This window comes from Syngnathus typhle, linkage group LG17, assembly GCF_033458585.1.
Source record: "Syngnathus typhle isolate RoL2023-S1 ecotype Sweden linkage group LG17, RoL_Styp_1.0, whole genome shotgun sequence".
NCBI lineage: Eukaryota > Metazoa > Chordata > Actinopteri > Syngnathiformes > Syngnathidae > Syngnathus > Syngnathus typhle.
The window spans coordinates 4,732,174-4,749,256 of NC_083754.1; the positions used below are offsets into that span (position 1 = coordinate 4,732,174).

Here is a 17,083-nt window from a genome sequence, read left to right on the forward strand (position 1 = left end):
ATTTTGTTTGATCATTTGTGCCACTCATCCAGAGCTCCAGCGGGCTACTGTATTATTTTCACAGGGCTTTGCTAGCTCACAGTCTGGGCCATCCATCCATCCAACCATCCATCCATCCATCCATCCATCCATTCATTTTCAACACAGCTTGTCCTGGTCAAGGTCACCGGGGGCATTGGAGCCTATCCCAGAATAAGATTTGTTCGATCCATGGTGAAAGCGGCAGCTGTGGCCAACGTTCCTAAACATGTGGATCATTTCTCCAAATTTTCGCCATCTCCGCTTTCCATGAAGCAATTCTTGGATTTTGGTAAGTGTTGTTCACATTTTTGCAAGAATTAATGAAACGATGGCTTGAATTGGTTAATTCATTGCACTTTATTTGGACGTCTGTTTACATTTGGTTTAGTTTTTATTCGAGATGCAGTTTCTTCCTGACAGGACGAGTCACCCTATAATTTATATATATATAACACAAATTTTTAAATTGCATATAGTATATGCAATTTAACGATTTGTGTGGGTAAACACATAACACATTTTCCAAACAACCTCGCCTACTAATTCAACGCCATCATCATCCTCAATCTGGCAGTTCAAATATATAATGATTGTCCAACGATGCTGTTGTTTTTATCAAATGTTATATGTTTGAATTTATATTGTTGTACTCAAGGTTCAACCAACGCATGCGAGCGCACATCATTCATCTTTCTGCGCCAAGAGCTTCCTGTGCGTTTATCGAACATCATGAAGGAAATCGATCTGCTGCCGGACAAACTGCTGGCGACACCCTCCGTGCAACTGGTCCAGAGCTGGTCAGTGACTTTTATTTTCAAGATTCAAGATTCAAGAGTTTTTTATTCACCATGTTTGAGCGTGCCAAACAAGGAATTTGACTTCGGTAGAAACACACCCTCTGTTCAACATTTAGGTGACTAACAACATTCAGGACATGTGAATGATGGCAAAAACAGTGTAGACAAATTCAAAAAGGTGTGAGGAGCAGGATGTTATTGCACAGTAATGTCTCTGAGACTCTATGAGTGGTGTGAGTTCATCAGAGCAACAGCCTGGGGGAAGAAGCTGTCTCTGTGTCTGCTGGTTTTGGCGTACCGAGCTCTATAACGCCGTCCGGAGGGGAGTAGTTCAAACAGACTGCAACCTGGGTGAGAAGGGTCTGTAGAGATGTTCCTTGCCCGATTCCTGGTCCTGGACAGGTACAAGTCTTGGATAGATGGGAGGTTGATTCCAATGATCTTTTCTGCAGTTCTGATTGTCCGTTGTAGTCTGTGCTTGTCTTGTTTGGAGGCCGGTCCAAACCAGACAGTGATGGAGGTGCAGAGGACAGACTGGATGATGGCAGTGTAGAAGGTCTTCAGAAGCTCTCGCGGCAGGTTGAACTTCTTGAGCTGTCTCAGGAAGTACAGCCTCTGCTGGGCCTTCTTCCGGACAGAGTCTATGTGGCCGGTCCATTTCAGGTCCCGAGAGATTGTGGTTCCCAGGAACTTGAAGGTGTCTGTGGAAAGAATAGTATTACTGCGGATAGTGAGGGGTAAAAGTGGTGAAGGGTCTCGCCTGAAATCCACTGTCATCTCCACGGTCTTGAGCGGGTTCAGCTCCAGATGGTTTTGACTGCACCAGTGGACCAGCCGCTCCACCTCCTGTCTGTACGCAGTCTCATCACCGTCCTGGATCAGTCCGATGAGAGTGGTGTCGTCTGCATACTTCAGGAGCTTCACAGGAGAGTCACCTGAGGAGAAATCATTGGTGTAGAGGGAGAAGAGCAGTGGGGAGAGGACGCACCCCTGAGGGGCTCCAGTGTTGGTGGTCCGGGTGTCAGATGTGATGTCCCCCAGCCTCACACGCTGTCTCCTGTTGGTCAGGAAGCTGGTGATCCACTGACAGGTGGAGGCAGGCACCGCAAGCTGGATGAGCTTCTGTTGGAGGATGTCAGGGGCGATGGTGTTGAACGCCGAGCTGAAGTCCACGAACAGGATCCTGGCGTACGTTCCTGGGGTGTCCAGGTGGTGCAGGATGTAGTGCAGTCCCATGTTGACCGCATCATCCACTGACCTGTTTGCCCGGTAGGCAAACTGGAGGGGGTCAAGCAGGGGGCCCGTGACCTCCTTCAGGTGGTTCAGCACTAACCTCTCGAACGATTTCATGACCACAGATGTCAGTGCGACGGGTCTATAGTCATTCAAACCTGTGATGGCGGGCTTCTTGGCTACTGGAACGATGGTGGAGCTCTTGAAGCACGAGGGCACCTCACACAGCTCCAGAGAACGGTTGAAGATCCGTGCAAAGGTGGGCGCCAGCTGCTCAGCGCAGACTTTCAAGCAGGAAGGTGACACGCCGTCTGGGCCCGGTGCCTTCCTGGTCTTTTGTCTCCGGAACATCTGGCGCACTTCCTCCTCGCGGACCTGGAGTGCGGGCGCGGCCTCTGCAAGAGAGTGAGTGGGTGACAACGATGATAGAGGTGTGTACAGAGCAGTTGTGGGGAGAGGTGAGTATGTAGATTGTGCTGCAGGAGGTCCCGTTGTGTGGGAGGACCGATCAAACCTGCAGTAGAACTTGTTTAGCTGGTTAGCAAGCCTTGGGCTCTCTACAGGACGGGTGGTTCGTTTCTTGTAGCCCGTGATGCTCTGCAGACCTTTCCACACCGTTGAGGGATCAGGATTGGCAGAGAGGTGTCTCTTCAGGTTCTCCCCGTAACACCTCCTGGCTTTCCTGACCTCTCGGTTCAGCGTGTTTCTGGACTGCTTGAACAGCTCGCGGTCGCCGCTCCTGTAGGCCTCCTCCTTGACTTTGCGCAGCCTCCTGAGGTTCGGTGTAAACCAAGGTTTGTCGTTGTTGTACGTGCAGAAGGTCTTAGTCTGCACACACAGATCCTCACAAAAACTGATGTATGATGTGACAGTGTCAGTGAGTTCATGCAAGTCTGAAGTTGCAGCTTCGAAAGCTCCCCAATCGGTGCAGTCAAAGCAGGCTTGGAGGTCCTGCCTTGACTCCACTGTCCACTTCCTCACAGTCCTCACCACAGGCTTAGAAGTTTTTAGTTTCTGCCTGTAGGCCGGGATCAGATGAACTAGACAGTGGTCCGATAGTCCTAAAGCTGCACGAGCCGCAGAGTGGTATGTCTTTGTCTGTGACTCTTTATTTTAAAACCGAGTTAATCCTTAATTTAAAGAAAAAAGATGGCAGTAATTTGTTCCAAGGATTCACCCCCTGTTTTCCATGGCTTCCTGAGTTTAAAAATTTTTTTTTTCCTTATTTTTTTACAGTATTTTTTTCTTCGGTCCACTGTACATATAATTAGGACACCGCTGTGAATGCCTTCATTACAGATTAATTTTTAAATCTACCATCTCACAAAAACTTGACCTGGTTGAGACTTGATGGGTAGGCCAGACTCTTTTAGTCAACAAAGAAGAGGGTGGGGAAGCAGTGAGAGCGAACGAACTTTGTCCCACTTCCTACTCACGTCTCTGCCTTTCATCGTCTTGTTTTTCCTCATCCTGCTTGCATGTTGTTGTAGCTGAAGGGAACATTACGTTCAGACTAACGCAGTGCTTCTCAAATAGTGACGTTTGCGACAGTGCAACATTTTACGACTTACAAGACAACAGGTTTGCCTTGATTAGCAGTGTTGAAAGCTCCGACTGCGTCCCGTCTATAGCCTCCGTTATTCAACAAACACCAACATGGAAAAGTTTTTAACAGGGATGAAAAGAAAAGCGGAGAGAAACAAAGACAATGAAACAAAAGAGAGTCAGCTGGAAGCTAAGACGAGGAAATACGACGAAGCGTCTTTAGCGCTTGGCTTCACTGTGAGTACAGTTGGAGAAGAGGAAAGACCGATATGTCTGCTGTGTCTAAAAATGCTCGCAGCGGACAGCATGAAGCCAAATAAATTGGCGCGTCACTTAAATACGTTACACCCCGATCACGCCGATAAGCCACTTGAGTTTTTTTCAGCGAAAACGTGCTGAATATGGCCAACAGTCATCCCGTTTTGTGAAGGCTTCTTCAGTAAACCATCGAGCGCTTTTAGCATCATATAAGGTGGCGTACCAAATCGCGCAGTGCAAAAAGCCCCACACCATAGCAGAGGAGCTAATACTGCCTGCAGCATTAGACATGGTCTCTGTCATGCTGGACGACGCCAGTGCAGCAAAACTAAAAACTATCCCTCTGTCCAATGACACTGTCGCCAGACGTATAGATGACATCGCTAACGGTCTTCAAGAACAGCTGGTAGATAAACTCAAAGACAAACGTTTTGCCTTACAGTTTGATGAAGCAACTGACAGCAACAAAGACTGTCTGTTTATTGCTTATGTACGTTTTGACTTGTCAAACTCCCTGTGTGAGGATCTACTTTTTTGTAAATATGTCCGAGACAGAGCCACAGCTGAAGAGCTCTTCAAAATTCTGGACTCCTTTTTGACTGAGAATGGGCTAAAGTGGGAGAACGCAGTGATGGTGCACAAACCATGGCAGGGAAGAGAAAAGGACTTCGGGCACTCATCAAGACAGCCTCACCTCATGCTGAGTGGACACACTGTATTATACACAGAGAAGCACTTGCAACCAGGCGACTTTCCCCTGAATTAAGTGAGGTTATGACTGACATCATAGGTGTAGTCAATTTTATAAAGACCAGACCACTAAAAACAAGAGTCTTCTCTGCCATCTGTGAGGAGATGGGAGCTGAACATCAAGCTGTGCTCTATCACAGTGAAGCAAGGTGGTTGTCACGAGGAAAAGTCTTGTCCCGAGTTTTTGAGCTCAGAGAGCAAATAAGAGTGTTTTTGGAGCAGGAGCACAAGTATGAAGTGGCAGAAAAATGTTGTGATGAGAAGTTCCTGGGAAAACTGGCCTACCTGAGTGACATATTTGAAAAGCTAAATGAACTGAATCTGCAGCTTCAGGGGAAAGATAAACACCTCCCTCAGGTCACAGACAAGATTAGCGCTTTCACCCGAAAGCTTGCAATGTGGGGCAGGCAACTTGATGAAGGAAACATCGATTCATTTGAGAACCTGCATGAATTTGTGGACACCAATGACTATGATGCTACCTCAGTGATTCCACACATTAAGCAGCACATTTCTTCACTGATGGGATTCTTTAAAAAGTACTTCCCTGAAAACAGTTCCCAGTATGACTGGGTGAGAGACCCTTTCAGTGCACCAGCTCCAACTGGTTTCAGCTCTGCAGAAGAGGAGCAGTTCATTGACATGACGTCTGACTCCACATTGAGACTGAGGTTTACATCACAGACACTCAGTGCATTCTGGCTGAGTGTAGAGAGGCAGTATCCACTCTTAGGGGAGAAAGCTATGAGCATTCTGCTTCCTTTTGCAACATCTTACCTTTGTGAGATTGGCTTCTCTGCTGTTGCTGCACTGAAGACCAAGTACAGGTCCCAGCTAAACATTGAGCAGGAGCTGAGAGTTGCAGTATCATGCTTCGAACCTCGCTTCGAAAAGCTGTGCACTGCAAAACGTGCTCATTGTAGCCATTAAACCTGACTTCCTCCTCAATTTTGATGAAAAAAAGAAAGAAAAAAAGAGCACAAATTGTTTAATTCACCTTGTTTTGTAGGTTCAAGTGTTTTATATATTGTGCTCCTGAGTTAATGTTGCTGAACTGAATATAAATAAGTTATTATTTTTTTAGTTTTTGTAGTTTATTAGTTATTATAATTATTAAATATTATTTATTGATTTGATTTAATTTTGCAATGGTGCAATTAGTTTGTCAAACATGTTTACAGTTTAAACAAGGATTTATTTATTCTTAATTTCAGGCATTGATGCACTTAAAATCTTTTCTGTTGCAGACTTAAAACACAATTTGATAAAGTTATTCTTTGTAAGTTTGACCATATGTCTTTCTTTTTTTCTTTAATGTTAATAAGGATAAAATGTTATGCAGAGATGGATAGTCACGGTGGGGAGTGGGGGGGCGCGAATAGTTTTCTTCTTGCTAGGGGGGGCGTAACAGAAAATAATTGAGAAGCACTGCTGTAAACATATAATAAATAATAAATAAATAATATATAAAAATTTCTTTCTTTCTTTCTTTCTTTCTTTCTTTCTTTCTTTTTCTTTTTCTGTCACCCACCTCAGAAAAGTGTGAAGATGAAGTGTACCAAGTGTGGCTTTAAGGGTTTGGAGAAGGAAGACCATTTCTGCAGAGAGTGTGGCTTCAATTTGTCAGTCCAGCCTCCCAACAACCAAGGTGAAGGATATTTTGCTTTTCCGACAGCATATGCAAAAACTTGTCAATATATCTTTTGGACGGATATTCATTCACTTGCCACAAAAGGCAAAATGGTTTGAAATTGCCAAAATTAAGATTCTAAAATAGTTTTTTTTTTTTTTTAAATAGTATTTGTGTCTGCTGCATTCACCACATAAAAATTATTTCTATTTTCAAAGTTATGTATTGGTTTTGTATTAAAGAAAAAAAAATCCAGTTTTGTTGCTTTGCTTACTCCATGTGTTGAAATTTAATTTGCTTTAATCTTTAAAAGGAAATGAACCAGCCTCCTTGGTACCAGATTTGGAAGCTGCGACCAATACAACAGCAAAACGCAACCATTCTGTAGACAACAAATATTCTAAGAAAAAGGTAACATTTCACTTTTCTTCTTACTAAATAGCAGCATTGGATACATCTGCACGTTCAGTTGAAATAAGAAATATGTCCTTACAAATGAAAATGCTTAGGTTTGAATGTACACATTCAGAATAATTTGTTTCAAAGTCCAAATTGTCGACATCGCCTTGCTGAAATTTAAAAAACTAAGTGCATCATCTCTTATAAAGTTAACTAAAACTTTGCAACTTCTGAACTGTGAAGCGGACATGCTAACCAATGCCCCTCTATGCCACCTTCATATGTTGAAATTAAATTATCAAATTGATTATTATATTATACCGTATTTTCCGGACTATAAGGCGCACCTAAAAACCTAAAATCTTCTCAAAAGCCGACAGTGCGCCTTATAGTCCAGTGCGCCTTATATATGGACTAAATTCCTAAATTCAAACTGTCCCGAAGCATTGTGTCATGAAATCAAGCATAAGTGGCCTGCTGAAGACGATGAATCATGAATCAAAAAGAGTATGGATCATTATTTTGTGATTATAAAGTCATTTGTTGCATCTGAAGTTGAAATAAAAAAGATAAAATGGAGAATTATTTGATTTGGATTAAAAATCTGACATGATGCATTAATGGTGCGCCTTATAGTCCGGTGCGCCTTATATAAGGATTAAGTTTTAAAATGGGCCATTCTTTGAAGGTGCGCCTTATAGTCCGGTGCGCCTTATAGTCCGGAAAATACGGTAATTGATTGATGAATTCATATTATTAATTCATTTCTTAATTTTAAAATGTTTCACTTTTCTCCGGAAGAAAAAGGCAGCAGATCAGTCCTCCTCAAGAGAGGACCAGTCTGGTTCCTTTGCTGACAATACCAACAATAATGATGCGCAGACTGAAAACAGTCAGTCTGAAGTCACTTCAGGTCTGTATGGCGAAGAAGATAAAGATGAGAGCAATGCACAAAAATCAGTTCAAGATTCAGGTACGACTCAGCACTCTGATGACAGCACAAGTTTCGATGCTAACTCGGGTGCAGGCGAGACTTCCGAGGCCGGCGACACAAGTACCGAAGAGACCAAAAAAAGCGAGTCAGAGGGAGAGAACGATCAAGCCGTGTGTGACCAAAACGCCAACGTGGACAACAAGGAAAGCGCACATGAGAAGGAACCAAAAGTGAACCAGCCTGGCACTGTAGAACAGACAATGATCTTTGGCCCCCAAGCTCAACCATCCAAGGTAACGCTTGATGCAAATGAGCAGCTCTGATCAGACAAGGTGTTGTGTTCCTTGAAAAACATTCATATGCTCGCAGGTGCTTGCTCAAGACAGAGGCTCCAGCGTAGACCCACACAATGCAACGGAAGACATGGTGCTCCAAAGGTCTAATGCAAACTATCATTCCCAACATGCCACCATTCCAACTCAACCAACCGACGCACGGTTTGTCTCACTCAGATGATTTTCGGTTGAGAATATTTCCCATGATAATAACAGTAGTATGTTTTTCTCCTCAAAACAGACTCACTATTTACTTCCATGCCATCCTCTCAAAAGATTTCAAATTTAAGCACAATGAAGATTCTATCTACATCAGAGCTGGGCCTCCTTTAGCAAAATGGGAACACATTGCAGTGCGGCTAGATGTGGCCAGGTAATTCTTCCAAAATAGTGATTTTTATTATTATTGTTTTTTTTTTATTTCAGTCAGTACATTGTCAAAATTGATTAGAATTTCATTTCACATTGTTATAACTTACATAACACATACATACATACATAACTTATAACTTATAACTTTTAGTTATAAGCCCCAGTCGGCTGCGGCTGCTACGGCTCTCGACGTTCATTCCTTTGTTGAGAGCCGTATGCAACGAAATTTCGTTTTGTGTGCACCGAGTGTTTACAAAATAACAATAAAGTCTGTCTAAGTCTAAGTCTAACTTGTTGAAAAGGGAGGCGGGTTGAAGCAATTCTGCTTACGAATTTAATTGGTTCCACCATCGGGTTTGTAAGTCGAAGCAACGTTTCCCATAGGAATCAATGTAAAAGAAAATAATGCGTGCCCGACTGTCCCAAAAGTCACATCTTTTACCTTGTTACTCTGTGTAAAACAACAGTTTTATTTTGACTACACTTGCTAACAATAGGCTAATAAATTATGGTATACTTCCATGTACTCGGCATGTACATTTTGGTGCAATTAATGACTTTTCCAACTGGAGGACTAGGGCGTCAGTTCGCAAGTCAAAAATTGGTTTGCAAGTAGGTTCAAAAAATCGCGCGGCTCTGGTTCGTATCTCGAAAAGTCATCCTCATCCCAACCTCTTCATGCATTGATCAATGTTTGGTTTCTGTTTTGCGCAGGGATTTGAACGAGCATGGCTTTTTGGTCCAAGGCGTTCTGAAGACCAACAAAACACGCATTGTGTGGCAGTCAATACCTTACAAATATGTTGTCTACAAGAAGGCACAAGAAAAGTTAATATTCGAATACATCTACAAAGAAAATTCAGATCAATCCAAGACCAACAGATGCTTGTTTGTTAAACCTCACCTCCTCAATGAAGACGGTATGAAAAACCCTCACTCGTGCCTGCTATACTCATCAATTTTATCGTTTTATGCCTATTTGTTTGTGTTTATTTTTTCATTAAAGGGGAATGGCATCAATATGACGACATTGTGTGTGTTAAGCCAGAAAAAGGCATATGGAAACAATTGTATGAAGGCGTGAAAAGTGTTTGGACTGGCCAGAGGAAACAACTGGTTCAAGGCAGAGACATAGCAGGGGAGATAATGATGGACACAATCTTTGATCTTCTCCGGACATGGACAGAAAAGAATTTAAAAACATTTCTAAAACAGCTGAGTCAGTTTTTTGATATCTATTCAAACCCATCTACACATGAAGGATCGCGGCACACGAAATGGACCTCCTTAAACTATGACGAGAACCATGTAAGTATAGAAAATTTGCTCTGGTATAGCCAAAATTGTCTTCTGAACCACTTTGCATTTCCCAGGTGCGGAATTCGATCAAGGACTTCATGTTGAAAAATGTGACTCCGCGGGTACAACCGAATGTAAATCCCCCCCAAAATAGTTTGTACATTGAAGACCCTCTGCGAGCGGCTGCGATCATGCTCTACGTGTGTGAACAGTACCGTATCAAACTGGACATTACCAACCGCCTCTACCTTTGCGCTGAGCTGTGTTTACCCAAACTAGACAAAAGTGGCTTCCTTGAGTACTGGAAAGATTTGTCACGGGATCTTGCTCTTCTTCCAAGGTATAGTGGCACCCTGTGATACAGTCAGAATCATTCCTGCCAAAAATTGCTTAAATGCCTTTATCTACTCTAACTAACCATCTTCATCCTGTTTGTGTTGTAGCCTGCCAAGCAGCTTGTGCTCTCTTATGAAATCTGTGAAAGACAGTGGGCACCCCCAATGGATTTTGGCATTACCCCTCTTTCACCTCCTCGACGGAAAGGATGTACAACCTTTTCAGGTGCTGACATCTGGGCATGGTCTGAAAGATCTTGGTTTGGGCAAAATTAACAATGAAAGTGACAGGAAGTAAGAACTATAATACGAACACTAACACCATGTGAGTGAGGGAGTGAGTGATCAACTTTTCACCGTCTTTCGCTTGTCAGGAGCTTGCTCAAGATGATGAAAGACAAGCGTCATTTGATGGAAGTGGATCCGCTTGCAGCACGATCTGGGTTTTACCTGATGTCACTCGGTGAACTTAAAGATTGCAGTATCAACATGAACATCCAACTTTTGGACATGCTCAATGTTTTCAGCCTCAAAGCACCAAAGAGCATCGGCTATTATAACTCTAAGGTATGCCATGATTAAGAACGACAAACCAAAATGAAAAAAAACTGTAGTAGAAGTGAATGTGGACTGCTGCTGCTAACACACCACCATGCTTCTGCATGCTTTATTTTGTTGAGTTGTGTTGTGTTTGTGCCAGCTTGTAGAATTATGGCCCAAAAGTCCAAAAATCGTTTTATTTCATTGGCGCAATAACATTTTTCCCTACTTGAGTTTGGGAGATTGGAGATTTTAAGTAGTGCCACTGGACAATGTTAATCATACACAGTATAATATTCTTGGGGTTTAAAATAATGGGTGGTTTCTGGTTTCCCTTTCAGTATGTATCTGAATTTCTTTCTCACATCCAAAGCCAAGTCCTTGACATGAAACACAGGTAATTATAATTTTTATTTAAACAAAGCAATATTTAATCTTATATTATTTTTTTATCTTATCTTTTTTTTCTTATCTTTTTTATCATATATTATTTTCAATATTTTTAAACATGGCAATATTTTTTCCCTATATTATTTTCCCGTGTTCTTCAATTTGCATATTGAACTCCACTGCATCTTTGGTAGTGATGTCTTGGAGGCTGATGCAAGATCGTGTCTGGCTGCAGCAGTTAAACTCTTTGAGAAGATTTGCAAAGGAGCCACGTCGTCCTACAAGGACATTCCTGTAGAATGCATGAAACTGGTTGCGTCCGTGTTTGATTTGGCTGTTCCATACATGCAACAGGTATGAAAAATGAAATTGTATGTGGAATGCCTTTCACATAGAGGTGGGTTGGCAATTTAAACAGAAAAATCATTTCCATATAGGAGGCTGAAGGAGATGGAAAGCTGCCATATGCAGAAGAGATCTCAAAGGCAATGCGCAACATGAGATCTTGGATGAGTTCGGAATTCAAGGAAAATTTGCTAATCAGGAGTTTTCCATTTCTCAACCTTGAGGCTACGCAGGAAATGGAAGTGAGCACTGTAATGTTTTTTTAATTGAAATAACAGAAGTAAAGATGGACTCGCCTGTGACTCACCTGTCTTTTGGTTTTGTATTAAGAGCCACCATAAGTCTATCTTTTGATGGTAATAATGTGAACATGTTTTTTGGATAATCTGTTGGATGCATAGAAAATATCTATTTTTTATTTTGTCCAGGTATGGAACCACATACTTGGAATCCACTTCAACAATAATAGCTGTCAGAATGAGTGGAGGCTGAAATTATCTTCAGATTTTGAGGGCAGGTATAAAAAGGTACAGCATAACGGCTTAATTGCACATCATTTAGATGCCTTTTTTTTTTTTTTTGACAAGTGGAATGTCTGCTGTGTTTGTTTTAAGGAAAAATCCGAGGATCAAATTGCGTTTTACTGCGCAAAAATAGAAAAGCTGGAAAATTCGCTTCAAAATGTGTCACCTATTATTGAGAAGTGTGCGCTCGAGGCTGTTACATCTGTATGCCAGGTATCCATATTTTGTCTTTGACAATTTTTGAGAACGTAGCCGAAAGATAAAGTCTCACCCTTATTATATGTCGGCTTCTTCATCCAGATCAAATCAGAGGTCCAACTGCTTGAGAATATCAAGATGAACAACAAATTTGTGAAAATTTTCTCAGCCATTCTCAAAAGTTCCTGGCCAAAGGATCAACAAGGAAATTATGAGGAGAAAGAAGAAGTTGTCCTTCAGCACCTTCTCACGTGGACTGGTGCCAAACACATTTTACAGCTATCTGGTAATCCCTCAAACAGCTTTTCATTGATCAGCTTTGATAAAAATGAACACCCAAACCTAATATACGGTTAGATTTGTGCTCTTATATAACCACCTATCAATGGCTGTCGGAGTGAGGAAAGGTGCTAGTGACATTCAATTGTATCTCCTTTTCAGATGCAGAGGAAAACCTTTTTGACATGCTCACCTTGGATGCCAAAGACAGAGTCACTTTTGCCATGTCAATATTGGCCAACATCAAAACTCAGTTTATTAACGGAAATATTCCACTGAAGCTGCTCCGAATGCTTGTGGCAGATCAAAACTCCTTCATAGATCTGCTGAAGAGTGGTAATAGTCATCTCCTTTTCACGAATGATGGAAAGATAAGATAGATTAACGTGCGCTTTGTTTTTTTTTTTTTTCTCCAGAGGATACTGACAAAATGAAAAAACTTCTGAAGTATCGAGCAGGTGAACTTGATGATGTAGACAAAGAGAAGAAGCAAGTGGATGCCTTGCTCACAATGATCCGCCACCTTGACGAATACATGGCGGGTATGAGGCTGAAGTTTAGTGTGATCAAACATTTGCAATGTATGACAAGTCTTTTTCCATCCCTTTTCTTTGCAGTTGATGTCTGTGAGATGGATGAGTTACGCCGCGTCAACATGGAGATGATACCCCTTGACCGTTTTATGGAAGTTCATCCGTTTGACCAAATTCCCCCAGCTCTGGCTGGCGTTGTCACTTATTTCAAAATGAATGAACGCATCAGACACATGTCCGATGTTTTGTACAAATTCAAAGACAGCCACGTATTCATATTGTGCTGGAAAGAACAAGGCAGACTTCCTGAAGCAGACACCTTGGACGATAAGGAAGAGGTACCTCGCAAAACGCTGACATTCGACGAGCTTTGCCAGGATATTTTCGAGCCTTGCAGAGACAATTACACGAAGATCTACAATGGTTTAAAGGATGGCAGTATCGGGCTAAAGGAGGTGAACCGGCTTTTCGGCAATTATAAGGGCAAGTACGCAGAGCTCGAACGAGACCTGGAGATCATGTGCAGCATTGACATGTCGACAGATAAGCGATGGATTCACACCAGGCTTCAACAAATTGAGCAATTTCACGAACTCCGTCAAGCAGCGGATTCAGCTGAGGTCATCTTGGCCGTCAAAGAGACGCTCTGTCTTCAAGGAGACTTCAGTGTGCTGGAGACGCTCTTGGATGTTGTGAGTTGAATGTCTGCAACAAATCGATGCTATGTTACTTTTGCGTTTTCTTTTTTTCCCCGAAATCAAAAGTGTAAAACTGTGGGAGCCCCATTAACGCTCCATTGTAAATGGCTGAGCGATCACGGCAATTTTGACGTTCCTGAAAAAAAAGGGTTGTGGCGATTCAAAATTTATGCCCAATGTATCGTATTTTCCGCACTATAAGGCGCACCTTCAATGAATGGCCCATTTTAAAACTTTGTTCATGTATAAGGCGCACCGGATTATAAGGCGCACCTTCAATGAATGGCCCTTTTTTAAAACTTTGTCCATATATATATATATATAAGCCCGTATATTTGGACACGCCTGCCATAGTGGCTCAATATCGGTCCATATATAAGGCGCACCGGATTATAAGACGCACTGTCGGCTTTTGAGAAAAACTTTCAGGAGTGCTTTATAGTGCGGAAAATACGGTAATCATATTTGCGTGTTTTTTCGCATGTTCAATAATAGTTTATTGGGTATTTATATTCAGAATGCTTTCCTGTCACACCTGAGGTTCCACTGACATTGTTGTTTTTATGGTTTTCTCCTTTCAGAGTCATGCAGACACTCAGGAGAAGGAGCTGCGGTGCATTGACAATGCCTTGATAGAAGTCAAAAAGGATCTGGTTGACATCACGGAGCCTCGTAGACTTTGCTTAGATGAGCTAAAACTCAGAGGCCATTTTGTAAAATGGGTGAAAGATGCACTGAAAGGTAACAAGCATGAGTTCGAATGAATATCTCAAAGCTCTTCTAGGCCAGGGAATTTTAAAAATGCCGACTCCTTTCAGATCTGAAGGACCTGAAGGTGTTTGTTGACCTTGCTTTCATCTCTGCGGGAGAGAACGACATGGAGGTGGACCGTGTGGCTTGTTTCCACGATGCCATTCATGGCTACGCTCCCGTCCTGTACGAGCTGCCACCAAATTCCGGTTTTCTGGCCTTCAAAGAGGTTTTAAAGAAACTCTGGAGTGCTCTCGACAAGGACAACAACCTCCCCCAAAAAATGGTAATGGGAAAAGATTTACTCCTTGTGATTAAGACATACATTTCACGACACAAATCTATTTTTTCTTTTCCAGCGTGACAGTGGCCGCCATTTGGAATGGCTGAAGACTGTTAAGGATAGTCATGGCTCAGTGGAGTTGTCTTCCATGGCTCTGGCAACAGCCATTAACAGAAAGGGCATCTATCGGATCCGTGCAGTGAATGGAAAAAAGGTCAATTGACAAATTCCAGGGTTGATTTTCCTGCCTGGTCGTATAGTGTTTGCCTGCTATTTGACATGTCACAATCATTCACATCACTTAGATTCATAGTTATACGGAAGCTATGTAATGCTATTTGTTAATTACGTCAACATACTGCTGGGATAGGCTCCATCACAAACGCGACACCTCGTGAGAATAAAACAGAATGACCGGCTCACTACCATCACTATCACCAGGCCCTACCCCTTAAATTTACATAAACATCACACAAATGATAACTAAGTTGTCTTTTCTAGAGATTTGATGTTTGCAATGTTTGATGCATGTTCAAAATGTGTTTTCGAAAAATGAAATGTGTTTAAAGCATCGGTGTCAAACTCGAGGCCCGGGGGCCACATTTCTTTGTGCGGCCCACGAAGATAAATTTGACATCCACTTTGTGTCATTACAAACTTTATTCACTTTTAAAAATGACAGATATTGATCACTGATTTTTGAATGTGTGCTTTTTGTGACAGGTAAGTCTGGACACTGTCTTAGACCTGGAAATTGTGGAGGAGGAGGAGTATCAGGAGGAGGAGGAGTATCAGGAGGAGGAAGAGTATCAGGAGGAGGAAGAGTATCAGGAGGAGGAAGAGTATCAGGAGGATCAGGAGGAGTATCAGGAGGAGGAAGAGTATCAGGAGGAGGAAGAGTATAAGGATGAAGAAGAGTATAAGGATGAAGAAGAGTATAAGGATGAAGAAGAAGATGAGATGCACTACTATTCTCTGGAAGATGTGCGGGAGCTGCGGAACAAACTGATGCTCATGTCTGGGAAAGGCGATCAGGGACAGCAAGAAGTCAACTACTTTGCAGAGGTACTGTATTTCTAGCAGTGACAGATGAAAGAAATGGGGCACTGCACAAAACCGAATTAGGCTTTGCCAAAACTGCAATACTCTATCAGCTATCTATCTGTTTTTTTTCATTTTGTTTTCTTCTGACAGTCTGATTTTGTTAAAAAAAAAAAAAACATTCGTATTACAATTTGGCTTTACGAGAGATGCCGCAATGTAATTTTTCTTCTAAAACATTTCATTCTCAGGTCTTTGCTGGTGTTCAAAGACTAGCTGAAGCTTTCATCGCTCTCTACACTGCTGGAAACCCTCTTTTCAGACACTGGGAAGTGAAAGTCCACTGTTGCCTCAATGGGAATGTCAACATTGAGATGAACTTCAACCTTGGGAAAAACGTTCATTTTTTGACCATTGAGGACAGCCTTCCTGAACTTTGCCTCAAAATGGAGAACTGCTTGGCCCTTTGGATGGAATTCCTGGACACACAGCGATTTCAGCATTACTATTTGAACTACTTCACAGCGGAACAAATCTTCTTCCTATGCAGCAATCTGTCAGAAGAACACGTCAAACGTGTTGATGATCAAGTTCTCATGATGCTGTCCTTTATCAAGTCCCACTGCACAGCCTCGGATGTATGGCGCGTGTGGGATGAACTTCAAAATGAAGTCCTCACACATCCACAAGAACAAAATGAGGAATCTGAGTTCCAGGAGATGAATGCTGAGGTACAAGCAAACAGATTTGAAAGTTTCAATCAGATATGGGAGGACTACATGAAAGACCCAAAGCACATTCTTGACATACAAAGTCTTGGAAAACTACTGGAAAGGCTGGCTAAGAAGGATGATGTTTCTGAAGAGCAGGTTGAGAACTTCATAAAGAGAGAACTCCCGAAAAGCATGGCAGCTGGAAAGCCAAACCTCCTTGTTTGCCCTCAGACGGCAGTGTTAACCTCTTGCATCTCCATTTATATGAGCAGTCACGATCAGCCACTCCCAACTTACGATGAGGTCCTGCTGTGCGATTCCACTTCAACTTATGAGCAGGTGGAGCTTTTTCTTAGGCGTTGTCTCAGCGCAGGTTGCAAGGACAAGAAGATATACTGTCTCCTGTTCGGGGAGCTGCTTCCGTACGACGTGAGTTCTAAAGTTGAAAAGTTTTTTCAGCGCATGAACGTCCGCTGTACGGCAGACTACAGGCTTGTTCTTCTGTGTAGCTCTGAAAAAGAACATGCCTACCTTCCATCAGCTTTCAGTCAGTACAGGTCGCAGTTTGTACCTCAATTGTCACTGATCAGCATCCAAAAGTACCTCCAGCATCATTATGTGGTTCCGACCAATCAGTCAAGTGCAGCTGCTGTATTCAAAGATGGCCTCTGTGTTGGCACCGTCTCATCGGAAAGGGCTGGTGTTGGTAAGTGTAAGCTTGTTAACAATGTTGATCTCGCATGCAAATGCTTTTATCGTAATCAAAACAAGCTAGCCTACACCCAATATGCTGGTTTTTTTATGATTATTATTTTTCTAAATCTTGATATGAATTCATTTGGAATTGCACCATGGTAAAAAAACCTACTTCCGATCATAAT

General features: G+C 42.3%; 1 protein-coding gene across 7 annotated transcripts in view; it reads left to right on the forward strand.

Moving 5' to 3' along the window:
- The first annotated feature begins 131 nt into the window (after positions 1-131).
- The window catches only part of LOC133169904 (E3 ubiquitin-protein ligase rnf213-alpha-like), a 33,799-nt gene continuing 16,847 nt past the window's right edge, over positions 132-17,083 (forward strand). For 4 of the 7 annotated variants that reach the window (XR_009718478.1, XM_061302421.1, XM_061302423.1 and 1 more), the window contains exons 1-26: positions 132-310; positions 677-818; positions 6,141-6,252; positions 6,548-6,645; positions 7,435-7,860; positions 7,937-8,064; positions 8,144-8,275; positions 8,989-9,194; positions 9,281-9,582; positions 9,648-9,913; positions 10,017-10,202; positions 10,283-10,475; positions 10,790-10,845; positions 11,033-11,192; positions 11,276-11,425; positions 11,612-11,710; positions 11,798-11,920; positions 12,008-12,191; positions 12,347-12,520; positions 12,601-12,726; positions 12,802-13,409; positions 13,997-14,156; positions 14,234-14,451; positions 14,525-14,662; positions 15,172-15,513; positions 15,741-16,908. Coding sequence is in view for 6 of the 7 variants with exons in the window: in XM_061302421.1 (XP_061158405.1) it covers positions 690-818; positions 6,141-6,252; positions 6,548-6,645; positions 7,435-7,860; positions 7,937-8,064; positions 8,144-8,275; positions 8,989-9,194; positions 9,281-9,582; positions 9,648-9,913; positions 10,017-10,202; positions 10,283-10,475; positions 10,790-10,845; positions 11,033-11,192; positions 11,276-11,425; positions 11,612-11,710; positions 11,798-11,920; positions 12,008-12,191; positions 12,347-12,520; positions 12,601-12,726; positions 12,802-13,409; positions 13,997-14,156; positions 14,234-14,451; positions 14,525-14,662; positions 15,172-15,513; positions 15,741-16,908 (5,884 nt within the window). In the remaining variant the exon portion in view is untranslated. Of the gene's footprint in view, positions 311-676; positions 819-3,698; positions 3,834-6,140; positions 6,253-6,547; positions 6,646-7,434; positions 7,861-7,936; positions 8,065-8,143; positions 8,276-8,988; positions 9,195-9,280; positions 9,583-9,647; positions 9,914-10,016; positions 10,203-10,282; positions 10,476-10,789; positions 10,846-11,032; positions 11,193-11,275; positions 11,426-11,611; positions 11,711-11,797; positions 11,921-12,007; positions 12,192-12,346; positions 12,521-12,600; positions 12,727-12,801; positions 13,410-13,996; positions 14,157-14,233; positions 14,452-14,524; positions 14,663-15,171; positions 15,514-15,740; positions 16,909-17,083 lie in introns of those variants that run through there. The other 3 variants (XM_061302424.1, XM_061302422.1, XM_061302426.1) reach the window with 3 other exon arrangements.